Source organism: Desmodus rotundus, chromosome 6 (genome assembly GCF_022682495.2).
Source record: "Desmodus rotundus isolate HL8 chromosome 6, HLdesRot8A.1, whole genome shotgun sequence".
Taxonomy (NCBI): Eukaryota; Metazoa; Chordata; class Mammalia; order Chiroptera; family Phyllostomidae; genus Desmodus; species Desmodus rotundus.
Genome location: NC_071392.1, coordinates 152,313,237 through 152,327,501, shown reverse-complemented (window position 1 = coordinate 152,327,501; position 14,265 = coordinate 152,313,237). Strand labels below are relative to the sequence as shown.

Genomic DNA, 14,265 nt, shown 5'->3' with positions numbered 1-14,265 from the left:
GAAGAGGCTCAGCTGTTCACTAGGGCTCCTTCCAGGCTCCTCCTAGACTGTCCCCCTGTGCAGGGCAGGAAGTGGAGGCACCCCAGGGATGAACCCTTTGCCCGCAGTTGCACAGGTAGTAAGCGTTGGGGCGGGACTCAAATCCGGGTAGTCTGTCTCTGCAGCCAGGAGCTCTCGGGGCTGCAGTTGCTGACTGAAGTCAGGGAAGGAGGGGGCGGTGGCTCAGAGACCCCGCGGCCTGGGTCGTAAAGAAGACATTAATAGGAAGTGACACTGATTACCTGGTCCTATGTGCCAGGTACTAGCTAGTCGTGTATGATCTCCTTTAAACCCTCCCAGTGACCCTATCTGGCACCGGTAGGTACTGTCCCCATGTAACAGGTGAGGAAACTGAGGCACATACCCTGACACTCGTTCCTGAGTCTTTCTACTGCACCCCTTTTGTCCCTGCACTAAGAGCTCGGGAAGAAAGGGGTAGATGAATGGGATGAGAAGGGGTGATGTATATATACAGTGGAACGCTAGCAATAAAAAAGAAAGAAGTCCTACAATTTGCAACACCATGGACAGACCTAGAGGCTACTGTGGTGAGTGAAATATGTCAGACAGAAAAAGATAATACCTATGATTCCATGTGTGGAGTTCTTTAAAATCAAAAATGAACAAATAAAACAAAAACTAGGTCATAGAAACAAAGAGCAAACTGATGGTTGCCAGAGGGGAAGGGGAGGAGGGCTGGGAGAGAAAGGGGAGGGGGATACACGCAGTAATATCCTGGTAATGTTGATGGTGGTCGCTGGACTTAGTGTGGTCACTTTGTACATAAATGTCACATCACTATGCTGTATACCTGAAATCAATATAATACTGAATGCCAACTATAATTCAGAAAAGAAGGGAGAGAGTAAAGAAAGGGAAGAATGAAAGGGAGGAAAGAAAGGGAGGCGCCCTGGCTGGTGTGGCTCAGTGGATTGAGTGCCAGCCTGTGAACTGAGAGGTCACCGGTTCGATTCCCAGTCAGGGCACATGCCTGGGTTGCAGGCCAAGTCCCTACTTGGGGGTGAGCAAGGCTCTCACACATTGACATTTCTCTCCCTCTCTTCTCCCCCCTTTCTCCCTCCCTTCCCCTCTCTCTAAAAGTAAATAAATAAAATCTTTAACATAAAAAGAAAGAAAGAATTAGAGGAAAGAAGGAGAAAAGGGGTACAGGCCATTTAAGTTTTCCTCATCCCTATCCTAGGAGTGGGCCTTCTGGACCCCTGCCAAACCCAGGGCACCTTCCTGCTCCCTGCCTCTCCCATGCCCCAAGCTGCTCTCAGATGCTTGGTTTTCCAGCCCAGGGCCCTCCCTGGCAGAGGGAGACCAGCAGGAACTGGCTCCTTTGGCCCCCCAGTGAGCCTGTGGGTTATGTGGTAAAGGAAGGGACCCGGTGCCCAGCTGTGTGCAGACATCTCAGAGCTTGGGCTGCAAATAATTAATTTTCAGAGGCTCCCTGGCCAGGGCTGCTGTGTGGTCTGGGAAGGAAATCAGGTTCTGGGCTCCAGGTTCTCCTCCCCAGGGCGCCCAGCCCACCCAGTTGTCCACCTGCCAAGCCAGCCCCGTCAAACTGTGACTCTTAAGAGAAAATCAAAGCAGAGTTTGTTTTCCTGCCTGGAGCAGGCCAAACCACCCCAGCCTCTCGCTGAGAGCAGGGTCAGGGAAACCACATGGGTCTCACAGTGGGGGTGTTCCCTAGGCCCCCACCAGGAAACACACCCCCAGGGCGAAAGCCGTGCTCTGCCCACCCCACTGAGGGGTGGGAGTCAGCAAGAGGGAGGAGCCGCCCCCACAGGCCAACCTGATAGGTTGGCAAAGGGAGGGACCCTTGTCTGGGAGGCTTTGCTTTGTTCCCTTCTACCCACCTGTGGCGGTCCCCAGGGCGGCCCCAACAAGCACCACAGGCTGGTGGCTTGGAACAAGTACACTCTCACAGTTGTGGAAGCTGGAAGTCCAAAGTCAAGGTGTCAGCAGGGCTCGGGTCCCTATGAAACACTTAAGGGAAGGTCCCTCTTCCAGCCTCAGGTGGCTGCCAGCAGTCTCTGACATTCTTTGGCTCGCAGCTGCGTCACTCCAACCTCTGCCTTCACCTGACCGTCATCATCTTAGAGGGTCAGCTGTCCCATTGGATTGAGGACTTGTGTTACCCTGGTATAACCTCACCTTAAATAACCAACTACGTCTGCGATGACCCTGTTGCCAAATAGTGAGGTCACATTCTGAGGAACTTGGAGTTCAGACTTCAACATTATCTTCTTGAGGGGACACAGTCCAGCCCCCTACACCTTTACAAGTCGGAATTCTAGAAGCATCCGTACCTCTTCGTAGAGATGCTTCTTCCATCGTGGTGCGTTGTCTGCTCACAAAAAGAGCAAAGGCTGGCAGAGCTGGCTGGACAGGAGACCAAGGCCAGGGAGACGTGACTGCCCTACGTCCTCACAGCTGACCTTGACATCCCCTGCAAGGTTTCCAGGGTGGGCAGGGGACACGTTAGCCTCCTTCCCACCCTCTGCCCACTCTATGAGCAGCCCCAGTCCCTCGACCGGCCACCACGCTCCACTTCCGCGCAATCCCAAGGCCCAGCAGACGGCCAGAGGAAGTCGAGGAAAACAGACAACGCAACGCTTTCAGACCTTTGAAAACCTACCTCCTGTCTGCTCTGAAGAAATAGCCTCTTTCATGAACGCCCAGAGTCCCTAACAGAAAAAAGAGTGTTCTACAGTCCATACTATTTCGCATTGGCTTCCCGTGCACAGCATAGTGGTTAGACAATCACACACTTTACAAGTATCCCGCCCCCAGTATTTCCAGTCCCCGCCTGGCACCGTACAGTTATTACAATAGTGCTGACAAATTCTCCAGGCCCTACTTTACGTCCATTTGACTGTTGGGTAACTACCAGTTTGTCCTTCTCAGTCCTTTGTCACCCAGTCCTCCAAGCCCTCCCTTCCGGCAACCATCCATGTGCATCTGTGAGTCTGTTTCTGTGTTGTTTGTGCACTTATTTTGTCCTTTAGATTCCACATGTAAGTGCGATCATTTGGTATTTGTCTTTCTCCGACTGACTTATTTCACTTAGAATAATATCCTCTTGGCCCATCCATGTTGTCATGAGTGGTAAGGTTTCGTTCTTTTTATTACAGCCATGCAAATATTCCTCTGTGCGTGCGTGCCGCCTCTTTTCCATCTGCTCCTCTGTTGATGGGCACATGGGTGGCCTCCACGTCTTGGCTACTGTGAGTTATGCTGCAGTGAAATAGGGGTGCATGTATTCAGTTGAGTTAGTGCTATCGGTCTCCTTGGATATATTCCCAGAAATGGAATCACTGAATCATAGCAGTTCCATTTTTAATGTTTTGAGGACGCTTCATACTGCTTTCTGTAGCGGCTGCACCAGTCTGCCTCCCCACCAACAGTGCACGGGGGCTCCCTTTTCTCCACGTCCTCGCCAGCACTTGTTTGTGGACGTATTGATGGTGACCGTTCTGACGGGTGTGAGGTGACATCTCCCTGTGGTTTTAGTTTGCATTTATCTGATGACTGGTGACATAGAGCATCTCTTCATATGTCTGTTGGCCACCTGTATGTCCTCTCTGGAGGAGTGTCTATTCAGGTCCTCTGCATTTTTTTTATTTGGATTGTCTGGGTTTTGGTGTTGACTTGTATGAGTTCTTTATAAAGTTTGGATACCAACCCCTTATCAGATGTATCTTTGGTGAATTACCTTCTGCTCTTGAGTAGGTTGTATTTTTTCTTTATGGCCTCCCTTGCTGTACAAAAACTTTTTAGTTTGATGTCCCATTTGTTCTTTTCTTTTGTTTTCCTTGCTCAAGGAGATCAAAGAAAATGTTGCTAAGGGAAGTATCCAAAATCGTATTGCCTGTGCTTCCTTCTATTTTGAGTTATTCTTGTATACAGTATAAGAAGGTGGTCTAGTTTTCTTTCTTTTTTTGTATGTATCTGTCCAATTTTCCCAGTGCCATTTATTGAAGAGACTGTCTTTACCCCATTGTCTGTGCTTGCCTTCTTTGTCCAATACTAACTGACCATTTAGGCCGGGGTTTATTTCTGGGCTGTCTGAGCTGTTCCATTGATCTATGTGTCTGTCTCAATGCAACAGCCATGCTGCTGTGATTACTACGGCCTTGTAGTGTAGTTTGATACCAGGTAGTGTGATACCTCCTACTTTGTTCTTCTTTCTCAAGATTGCTGTGACCATTCAGGGTTTTTGTGGTTCCATATAAATTTTTGGATTATTCTAGTCTTGTGAAATATGCCATTGGTATTTTGATAGGAATTGCATTGAATCTATAGATTGCTTTGGATAGTATGGACATTGTATTGGTGTTAATTCTTCCTATCCATGAACATGGCATATACTTCCATTTACTTTTATATTCAATTTATTTCTTCAATGTCTTATAATTTTTTGAGTACAGGTCTTTTACCTCCTTGGTTAAATGTATTCCTAGGTATTTGGGGGGGTTTTGATGCAATTGTAAATGGGATTGTTTTCCTAGTTTCTCTTTCTGACAATTCACTATTGGTATATAAAAACGCAACCAATTTCTGGATATTCATTTTGTATCCTGATACTTTACTGCATTCATTTATCCTTTCCAGTAGTTTTTTGGTAGAATCTTTGGAGTTCTCTCTCTCCCTGTCTCTCTCCCTGTCTCTCTCTCTCTCTCTCTTTCTCTGTCTCTCTATTTTTTTGGGGGGAGGGAGGCCTGGGCGATCTGCCCATTGGTGTCAGTGGGGCATTAAAATCTCCCACTGTGACTGTGTTACTGTCGATCCCCCCCTTTATGTCCATGAAGATTGGCTGTGCATATTTAGGGGCTCCTGTGTCGGGTGCATAAATGTTTACAAGGGTTGTATCCTCTTGTTGGATTGATCCCTTTTTCATTATGTAGTGTGCTTCTTTGTCTCTTATTACACCTTTTTAAAGTGTATTTTTGTCAGATGTAAGTGCCAGATGTAACTACCCCCAGCTTTTGGTGGTGGGTCCCACTTGCGTGGATTACCCTTCTCTATCCCTTCACGTTCAGTCTGTGGGTCTTTCATTCCGAGGCGGGTCTGTTGCAGACGGCATATACATGGGCCTTAGTGTCCATTCAGCCACCCTGTGTATTTTGATTTGAGCATTTAATCCATTTACATTTAAGTTGATTATTGATAAGCATGTACCATTGTATTCTTTATAACTATGTTTCTCTCTCTCTTTTTTTTCTTTCTTCTTCTTAAAGAAGTCCCTTTAACATTTCTTGTGGTACTGGTTTGGTGATAATGAACTCTTTTAGCTTTTTCTTGTCTGGGAAGCTCTTTAGTTCTCCTTCAGTTTTATATGATAGCCTTTCTGGGTAGAGTCTTGGTTGTAGGTCCTTGCTTTTCATCACTTTGAATATTTTGTGCCAATCCCTTCTGGTCTGAAATGTTTCTGTTGTGAAATCAGCCGACAGTCTCCGAGGAGCTCCCTTGTGGGTAACTATTGCTGTTTTTAAGGTTCTCTCTTTGACTTTAGCTTTTGCCATTTTAATTATGATGTGTCTTGGTGTGGTCCTCTTTGGGTTCATCTTGTTTGGGACTCTCTGAGCTTCCTGGGTGTGTATGTCTTTTCCCTTCACCAGTTTAGGTAAGTTTTCAGTCACTATTTCTTCAAATACCGTATTTTGCCATGTATAACGCGCACCCACATTTTTGTGCATGTTACGCACAGGATTATTATACCCGTTGTTTTACTGATGGTATGTAGTCATTATACCCATGAATAATGCACATCCTTATTTTTCCCTCAAAAATTTGGGCAAAATAGTGTGCATTATACATGGCAAAATACAGTAAGTTCTCAATTCCTTGCTCTCTCTTCTTCTTCTGGCACCCCTACGATGTGGGTGTTGTCCCAGAGAGCCCTTAAACTATCTTCATTTTTTTAAATTCTTTTTTCTTTTTGCTAGTCTGATTGGGTGTTTTCTGCTACTTTGTCTTCCAAATAGTTGATTCGATTCTCTGCTTCATATAGCCTGCTTTTGATTCCTTCTAGTGTATTCTTTATTTCATATACTGTATTCTTCATTTCTTAACAGTTCTTTTGTGTGGTTTCTATGTCCTTTCTTATATTTACTCTCTCTTTGTTTAAGTTCTCACTGAGTTCATCTATTCTCTCCCCAAATTCCTTGAGTACCCTTTTAACCAGTGTTTTGAACTCTGTGTCTGGTAGATCGCTTGCCTCTATTTCATTTAGTTCTTTTGGGAGGGATTTCTCCTGTTCTTTCATTCGGGGCTTTTTTTGTGTGTGTGTGATTGATGCTGTTTTACGCCAAGCTCACCAGAAAGCCTTGAGGTTGGCAAGAGAGGGGACCCCCCCAGCCCATCCCCTTATCCACCAGACGCTGGAGAGGGCTCAGAAGTACCAGGAACTTATGGAAAAATGGTTCCCTGAGGAAAGGCGAAGAAGGCGGGGTTTCCCTTTCTGGGACTAAAGCTAGCTAACACCATCTGAGCACTGTCTATATGCTATGCATCCTTCTAAGCTCTTTACTTACATAGTCCCCTTCTATCCCCACAACCACCCTGGGAGTAAATAATGTTACCCCAGTCAACAGATGAGGAGACTGAGTCTTGTAATTTAAGTAAATTTCCCAAGGTCAAATTGCTGGGAAGTGGCAGAGGTGGAACTCACTCCCAGATGAGTGAGTGAGTGAGTGAGTGAGTGAGTGTGGAGCCTGGTCTCAGCCCTGCTCTAAAGACACACAGCTGTTCTCCCACAGAAAGTCCCTCAGAGGGGGATGGTTGCTGTAATTTCTTTGTCTACCAAAGAGACTGTCCACACCTGAGCCCTGGGAAGAGAGGTCTAGCAGACAGCCGGAAGATGTGGATTATATCCAGGAAAACACTTCCACCTGGAGGAATGGCGAAGGAGGCAGTGTAGTGGGAATCGCCCCCAGGGAGAGGCAGCCAGCCAGGGCCAGGGGAGGTTAACTATTTCCTGGAAACAGGGGGCTCAATGAAATGACCTCTTTCACTCCTGAGGGTCTTCCTGCTCAGGACCCCAAGACCTCATGTGCCCAAAGTGCTGCCTTGGACCTCCATCCAGAGAGAAACCTGACTAAGTACACACCCCCAACCTTCTTCTCTGCCACTCAACCCACTCCACTCCCTGACCCCTGGCTCCCCTCCCCCTACTCTCTCCCTCCCCAAAGCTGCTCCTGCCCCCTGGGCTTTGAGGGGCAGCGGTGTGAGACCAACCCAGACGATTGTGAGGACAACGACTGCGAGAACAACGCCACCTGCGTGGATGGGGTCAACAACTACGTGTGCGTCTGCCCACCGAACTACACAGGTGAGGCCCGGAGTGGGCGTCAGTGTGCTGCGTGCAGGGCGGGGGGGGGGGGGGGAGGCGTGCACTAAATAACACCATTTCCTTAGCTTTTTCCAGGGACCCCGCCTCCTTCCCTCCACAGACAGAGGCTTGAATTCCCAAAACCCCACAGGGGCTTCCCAAAGGCCCCCTTTGTCCACCCCTCCCCCTTCCACCCCAACAATCCACTAGCTCCTTCCCACTTTGGAGCAGGTACCCAGGGCCCTTTCAGCTGCCTGTTCATTTAGCTGGTGGCTGTCCCCCACTTTGGGAACATGCAGACCCAGAGGGGCTGGAGACTAGCAGGGAGGCACTTGTATTCCATTCTGCTCTGTTCAGGTCCAGTCACCCTTCTCTGGCAATCTGCATTTTCCAGACACTCTGTCCAGAGCTGGGGACACAAAAACGAGCAAGACAGAGTTCCTTCCCATTAGCAGCCTCGTCATTGAGCAGAAAGGGGGATGCAGAGCATGACTCCTGGCAGCCCAGGCCTCCAGGGGAGACCGCTCCCCAGGATGGCCACTGTCCCCGCCCCACGCCACACCTGTCCTTCCTGTTAACAGCCCCGGGTGAGGACAGTTAAATGTACCAGTAGAGGTGAAGGGAAATGCAACCAAGTCGTGCAAACACAGCCCACTTTGTTGTAGGAGCGACCTAAAGGGGCCGGCCGCTCACTGGAATTCTATAAATTCCATAAATTCTTCCAGAAAAAGGCTCTATGTGGAAAAAAGAGCTTGGGGAGCGCCGCCCTTAATGACAGCACCCCTCTCGCGCTGCAGGGAGAGGCTCTGACCTCCCTGCTTGAAGGAAGCCACTTATGTCCTCTGCCCCGCAGTGCCCAAGGGACATGGTCGCGGAGCGTCCCTCCCACCCCATCCCAAACACCATTACCAGCACAGTGCCCTCTGTGGTCTGGAGAGGCTGGCCCAAAAATGGTCAGGGGAGGGGTCAGCGTGTCCCCACCACAGCAGAGAACAGACCCTGCCCCTGGGGCTATGTCTCACCCACTTCCCAGCAGCCTCTGCCCTGTTCCCTGGGAGCCCCAGCCCAGGCAGCCTGCCCCCACCCCCACCCCCACCCCCCACCCCCACCTCTGAGGGAGCACCCACAGCTGCTTTTCCCCTCTGACCTCCTTCCCCGGGGCCTGACAGGCAGAACAGGAGGCAACCCAAAGCTCAGAGGGGCATCTGCCGTGGGCCCCACCCCGGCCTCCCCGTCTCACCCCCACATTCCCAAACACACTTTCGGGTGGCCCGAGCTTTTCAGGGCTCATAGGCAAGGGCCATCCCGGGTACTTATGACCCTCTCGGCTTTTCGTGGCACTGCGAACTTCGAAGGAAATGGATCCAGAGGCCAGAACTTCCAGTGCCTGTGGTAGTTTCTTCTCTGAGAAAAACCGAGGGGCTGACCCATCTGCAGCAGGCGGAGGCGCTGCCCAGCCACGTGCGCCCCTCCAGGCAGCCTCTGGGCTCCCCCCACGTTCACAGGTCACTCGTTCCGCTCCCAGCTCCATGCCGTACCTGCCTGCGAATTTGTAGGTCTAGGCCATGGCAGGGGCAGGACGGACAGGCACTGCGTGTCCCCAGCCCCTGGCCCGGTGCCTCCCACACAGGAGGTGCTGGGTCAGCAGAGTGGGGTGAGACACAAATAAATAAGCACCGCTCAGGTCAGGGCCTGGCATCCAGTGGTTTCAGCAGCCTCTGAGTCATCAGGTTAAATGGCCGTATGATGCGGCTGGGACAGTCCCAGGAGAGACCCTGGAATCTCCCCATTGCCACTGATGGGGAGATCGAGGCAGAGATAGAGGAGAAGGGAAACTCCAAGAGACTGAATTCAGGGCTCCTCACATCCACAGCCAACTGATGCCTGAGTTCTCTGCCCGCCCCCACAGGTGAGCTGTGCGACGAGGTGGTCGACCACTGTGTGCCTGGGCTGAACCTCTGTCAACATGAGGCCAAGTGCGTCTCGCTGGACAAAGGGTTCAGGTAGGGCCCAACCTCATGCCCCGGAACAGGGTCCCGAGGACTCTGCCAACAGGCTGGGTTTGCAGCAGAGGCTCTGGGGCTCCCTCCCTCTCACCCTGTCCTCCCCCCATCCCTCCTCTCCCGCTCCCTCTGCATAGCCTCCTTTCCACAGCGAGTAGAGTAGAGCAATGCCGCTGTGGGGAAGCCATGTCAGCTCTCTCGGAGCCCAGGTCTCCCCCACAGTGGAGGAGCCCTCATGCAGGGTGCAGGAGCCCCCCAGGAGCACTCAGTGAAAGAGCTCCATACAGTGCCAGCACAAAGCAAGGACTAAGCCTACGTCCGTCTGTGCAGGAAGTGTAGATGCAAGCCCAGATCTGGGATTCCAGCCTGTGCCTCTCAGCCAGGCTCCTGAGAGCAAGATGCCCCACGTGAAGCAGGCTCTCGGGGGTGGACGTGCAGGGGCTGTGGACGTGCAGAGGCTGTGGAGGCCAGTGACCCTGCCCAGGGGGCCAGGCTTCGCAGAGCCTGTGAGGGAGGAGCCGGACAAGAGGCCACCTGGGAGCTGAGGGGCGGTGGGGACAGCCCAGCTCCGCTGTGTTCCAGGTGCGAGTGTCTCCCCGGCTACAGCGGGAAGCTCTGCGAGGTGGACGTCGATGACTGCTCTGCCCACAGCTGCCGCCACGGGGCCCCGTGCGTGGACGCGGTCAACGGCTACACATGCACCTGCCCCCAGGGCTTCAGGTATGGTGGGGGCCCCTCAGGGAGGACCCAGCCAGGGCCTATATCAGGCAGACCCAGCCCCGGAGCTGGGCAGCCCTAGCCTGGGGTCTCCATGGCACTTGATACCCCACACTTTCCTCGGCCCTTCCAGGTCCCCAAGCAGGTGTTGCTAACCCTGCTGTGCCGATGGGGAGCAAAGCTACCCAGGCCAACTCAGCATGGAAGTTGGACCAGAGGTTTGTCAAGCTTGGGCGTGATTCCATCTGATGGAAGGTGTCACTGCCTGGGAGCCCAGCTGGCAGGGTCGGGGGAGCCACGCTGGCAGGAATCTGCTTTCTAGGCTGCAGAACAAAGCCAGTGTGGTGCCCCGTGGCAGAAACACAGAGGCAAATAGCAGGGCTTGGGGTCGGTCACTGGAGCCAGGGATGCCAGACAAGAATGGGGAGATGGGAGGCTGTGGCTGGGCTATGGTCAGGAGATGCCTGTGGAAGGTGAGGCCTGGGCTCCAGCCCAGCACCTGCACTGCTGGGATGGGAAGGGCACGGGGTGACTGGAGGGCAGGCAGGCACCACCCTACAGAGGGTAAGATGGGGGAATAGTTCTGTGTGCAGCAGTGCTCATTGGATGGCTCAAACCCAGCTACACAGACGAGCCTGGGGACCGGGAGCCTGGGCGGAAGCAGACGTTCTGCAGGCCAGTGGTCCCAAAGCCCAGCTGGGACCGCCTGCACCAGAGGCTTGTGGAAGGGAAGAGGTTCCTGAGCTCCACCTCAGAGCTGTAACTGAGAGCGGAGAGGGGGCGAAGGGGCTGGGCATCCTTACTTTTCATGACATGTTAAAATCATGGTAAAATACACGTGACATGAAATTTCCCATCTTAATTAACCCTTGTAAGTGTGTGGCTCAGAGGCAGGAAGTCCGTCCCCGACATAGGGGAACCATCCCCACCACCGCCTGCAGAACCTTTCACCCTGCAGAACAGAAACCCCATTACATGCTGACTCCTCCTCCTCCTCTCCCCCCAGCCCCCGGGTGCCACCATTGCGCTTTCCGTCCTTACAGACGAGAGCACTCTAGGGACCTCCTTACGTGGGAATCACGTCGTATTTGTCTGTTGTGACTGGCTTATTTCACTTAGCACAGTGTCCCCAGGCTCATCCGGGCCGTCACCTGTGTCTGGATTCCCTCCCTTTAACGTCGAAGAGGACCCGCCTGTGTGGCCACACCAGGTGCTGTGCGTCCTGTGGGTGGATGGGAACATGCACTTGCAGCGGATTCCTCCCTGTGACTCTGATGGCACTGCCACGTGCGGACCTGCATTCTAATCCAGCCCCATTGTTTTAAAAGCACGAGGGCCGGAGCTTAGAGAAGGAGAAAGACCTGCCTCGGTCCATGGCTGGGCAGGGCCCAGGCCTGCTCCCACCTCACTCCTGTGTCTCTGCTGGCAGCTCTTTGGCTAACTGCCTCCTCCCCCCACCTCCCAGCGGGCCCTTCTGCGAGCAACCCCCGCCCATGGTCCTGCTGCAGACCAGCCCCTGTGACCAGTACGAGTGCCAGAATGGCGCCCAGTGTATCGTGGTGCAGCAGGAGCCCACCTGCCGCTGCCCACCCGGCTTTGCCGGCCCACGCTGCGAGAAGCTCATCACCGTCAACTTCGTGGGCAAGGACTCCTACGTGGAACTGGCCTCCGCCAAGGTCCGGCCCCAGGCCAACATCTCCCTGCAGGTGAGCCCCGCCCTCTGGCCCTGGAAGGACCCCAGCTCTGCTTGCTGGAGGGCAGCGCCCTCCCCTGTAGCATCGTCCAGGATGACACTCAGCTTTAGGGCATCTGGGCGTGCGCTGTCCAGGAGCCCTAGACAACTGCTCACCCACTCTCGTGGTGAAGGCAGCCTCCACTTCAGACTAGTCAGAGAACCCAGCCCCGCAGAAGGCCCGCAGACGGGTTTCCCTGGGCAGCAGCTCCGGAGCCAGTGCTCCTCAGCCTGGGCATCGCATGGGAATCAGCAGGGAATGCCTCACGCTGTCTTTGCCTGCACCCCACCCAGAGACGCATGGGTAATTGGTCTGGGGTGAAGCGCAGACACTGGTGTTTTAAACACTCCCCGGATGGCTCTCAGCACAGTGCTTAGCCTGGCTCATGATAAACTGAATTAAATGGTAATACTTAGCATTTAGTTTATAATTATTATCGCACTTTATCCAGAGACTGAGGCTGAGAGGGGTAGGGCCTTGGGTGCGATCACCCCGTCGTCAGTGGAGGAGCTAGACTAGAGCTCAGGGCTCCTGGCAGGGAGGGAGGGAGGGAGGGACAAGCATAACGTGGTGGCTGCTCAGTAAACGTCTGCTGAACCGAGTCGCTCAACCGAGTCGCTAGATCACATTTGCTGGAGCGTGAGGCCAGGCCTGCCTTCCAGGAATTGATAGCCCGGACCGGGAGGACTCTGAGCAGGAGAGCTGAGGTCCTTCAGGAGATGCCACCTGGAAGAAGTCTCTGTGAGGGGGGACGGGCAGGGGCGGCCTCCGGGGAGCCCTCACCTACGTCCCTCTCCCCAGGTGGCCACGGACAAGGACAACGGCATCCTGCTCTACAAGGGCGACAACGACCCGCTGGCGCTGGAGCTGTACCAGGGCCACGTGCGGCTCGTCTACGACAGCCTGAGCTCCCCACCCACCACTGTGTACAGGTGAGGCCGCACAGTCCGCCGGCCGCACAGCCGTGCCTGCCCTCCTATAGGCAGCCCGCAAGAGGCTGCCGGTGGGGTGGGGGGGACTCTGATGCCTCTTCTCACCGCCCCCCACATACACACTCTTCCTCTGGGAGGGGGCGCGGAGGCAGGAAGGGGTGCTGCAGGAAGGGGCAGGAGATGACACCTCATTACCACAAGATAAATGGCCAGCTGGCTTCCGTGGGAGCCGGTGCTCCAATGGGGACGAGGCTGCTTAATGAGATGCCCTTTTCAAAATGTCATCCTAATCTTTTATTAGTTTAAGAAAGAAAACAGGGGCAGACTAGCATGCAACTCGAGGGAAGACATTCCAGAGCTCTGCGGGGGTGGGGCTGCTCCTTAAAGTGACTTCCAAGCCGCCCTGAAGGACAGGGCTCCCTAAACACAGCCCTGCCCACCTCCCCCCCCCCCCCCCCCCCCCCCCCCCCCCCCCCCCCCCGGCTCACACTGTCAGTCTGTTGGCGGACCGTGGCTCAGCACACGTCAGCTTCAAGTCTGCTCGCTTTCCAAGTTTATCTTCAGCTTAGCGATGCCCGTGAGGTCACAGACATGCTGGTTCCCTCTGTTGGCCTCCATGGCCTCTTTTGGGCAGGCACCTGATTATTCACCTGCCCCCACGGGAGGAAAGGGGGCCCTGGGCAAACACACGGACGAGTCCCCCTGAGCCCCTCCCTGCCCCAGGATGGGGACAGACAGCACGGGGCCTCAGTCCCCAGGCTGGTCGGAGGGACTTTAGGTGTTAACTCATTATTTCCTACCCATAAGGCCAAAGGACTGAGGAAGGTGACAGTCTCAGGGAAGGTGGGCTGGGAACCAGTAGGGACAGGTGGGGACTGTGGTGGCCTCCAGGGTACCGGCCTTGTGCAAAGGGAGCTGGAGCATCAGCTCCAGCAGATGCTGCCATGTGGGAACATACAATCTCAAGAGAGGCTAGAAATGCGGGTTTTCTGTGTGAAATACCTCCGAGTTTAAATGCTGGCCACTTTAAAACACCACGTGAGAGCTCTGCCTGGCCGCAGTGCACGCTCCCTGGGTCTTAACTGCTCAGTACCACGGCCCCGCCCTCTAACCAGGCCTCTGTCTCATCTGGTCCTCACCACAAGCCCAGGCAGGCACCTCCACTCCTGAGACAGGGACTACAGGGACAGGAAGTCCTGGCCCTGCCCCCCAAAGGCGCGGAAAGTGGGCAGAGCAGGCATCCGAACCCAGATCAGGCTCCCAGTAGACCCGCTGTCCCATGAGCTGGGGCACAAGGGGAGAGACACCCTGGTCTAGGAGGGGCACACTGCAGGGCTGGCTGTGGTCTTGCGCTGTTGACTAAAATCCCCTAGGTCTCTGTTCCCATGACGCTCTGTTGCCACCTTGTGGCCACAATTCAGCATCCAGCCCCGCATGACAGCCCCTGAAAGGACTATTCTTCCCACAGGGGCCTCGGGTCCTGTGGCTCAGGGGCTTGGGTT

The 14,265-nt window shown here is 53.7% G+C and overlaps 1 protein-coding gene across 1 annotated transcript in view; it reads left to right on the top strand.

Annotated features, from left to right (window-relative positions):
- SLIT3 (slit guidance ligand 3) overlaps window positions 1–13,332 on the top strand; it is a 509,645-nt gene extending 496,313 nt beyond the window's left edge. Inside the window, exons 28-33 of the mRNA XM_053927422.1 lie at window positions 7,239–7,378; window positions 9,288–9,381; window positions 9,964–10,101; window positions 11,564–11,804; window positions 12,633–12,763; window positions 13,260–13,332. Coding sequence (XP_053783397.1) covers window positions 7,239–7,378; window positions 9,288–9,381; window positions 9,964–10,101; window positions 11,564–11,804; window positions 12,633–12,763; window positions 13,260–13,332 — 817 coding nt within the window. The remainder of the gene's footprint in view (window positions 1–7,238; window positions 7,379–9,287; window positions 9,382–9,963; window positions 10,102–11,563; window positions 11,805–12,632; window positions 12,764–13,259) is intronic.
- The last annotated feature ends 933 nt before the right edge of the window (window positions 13,333–14,265 follow it).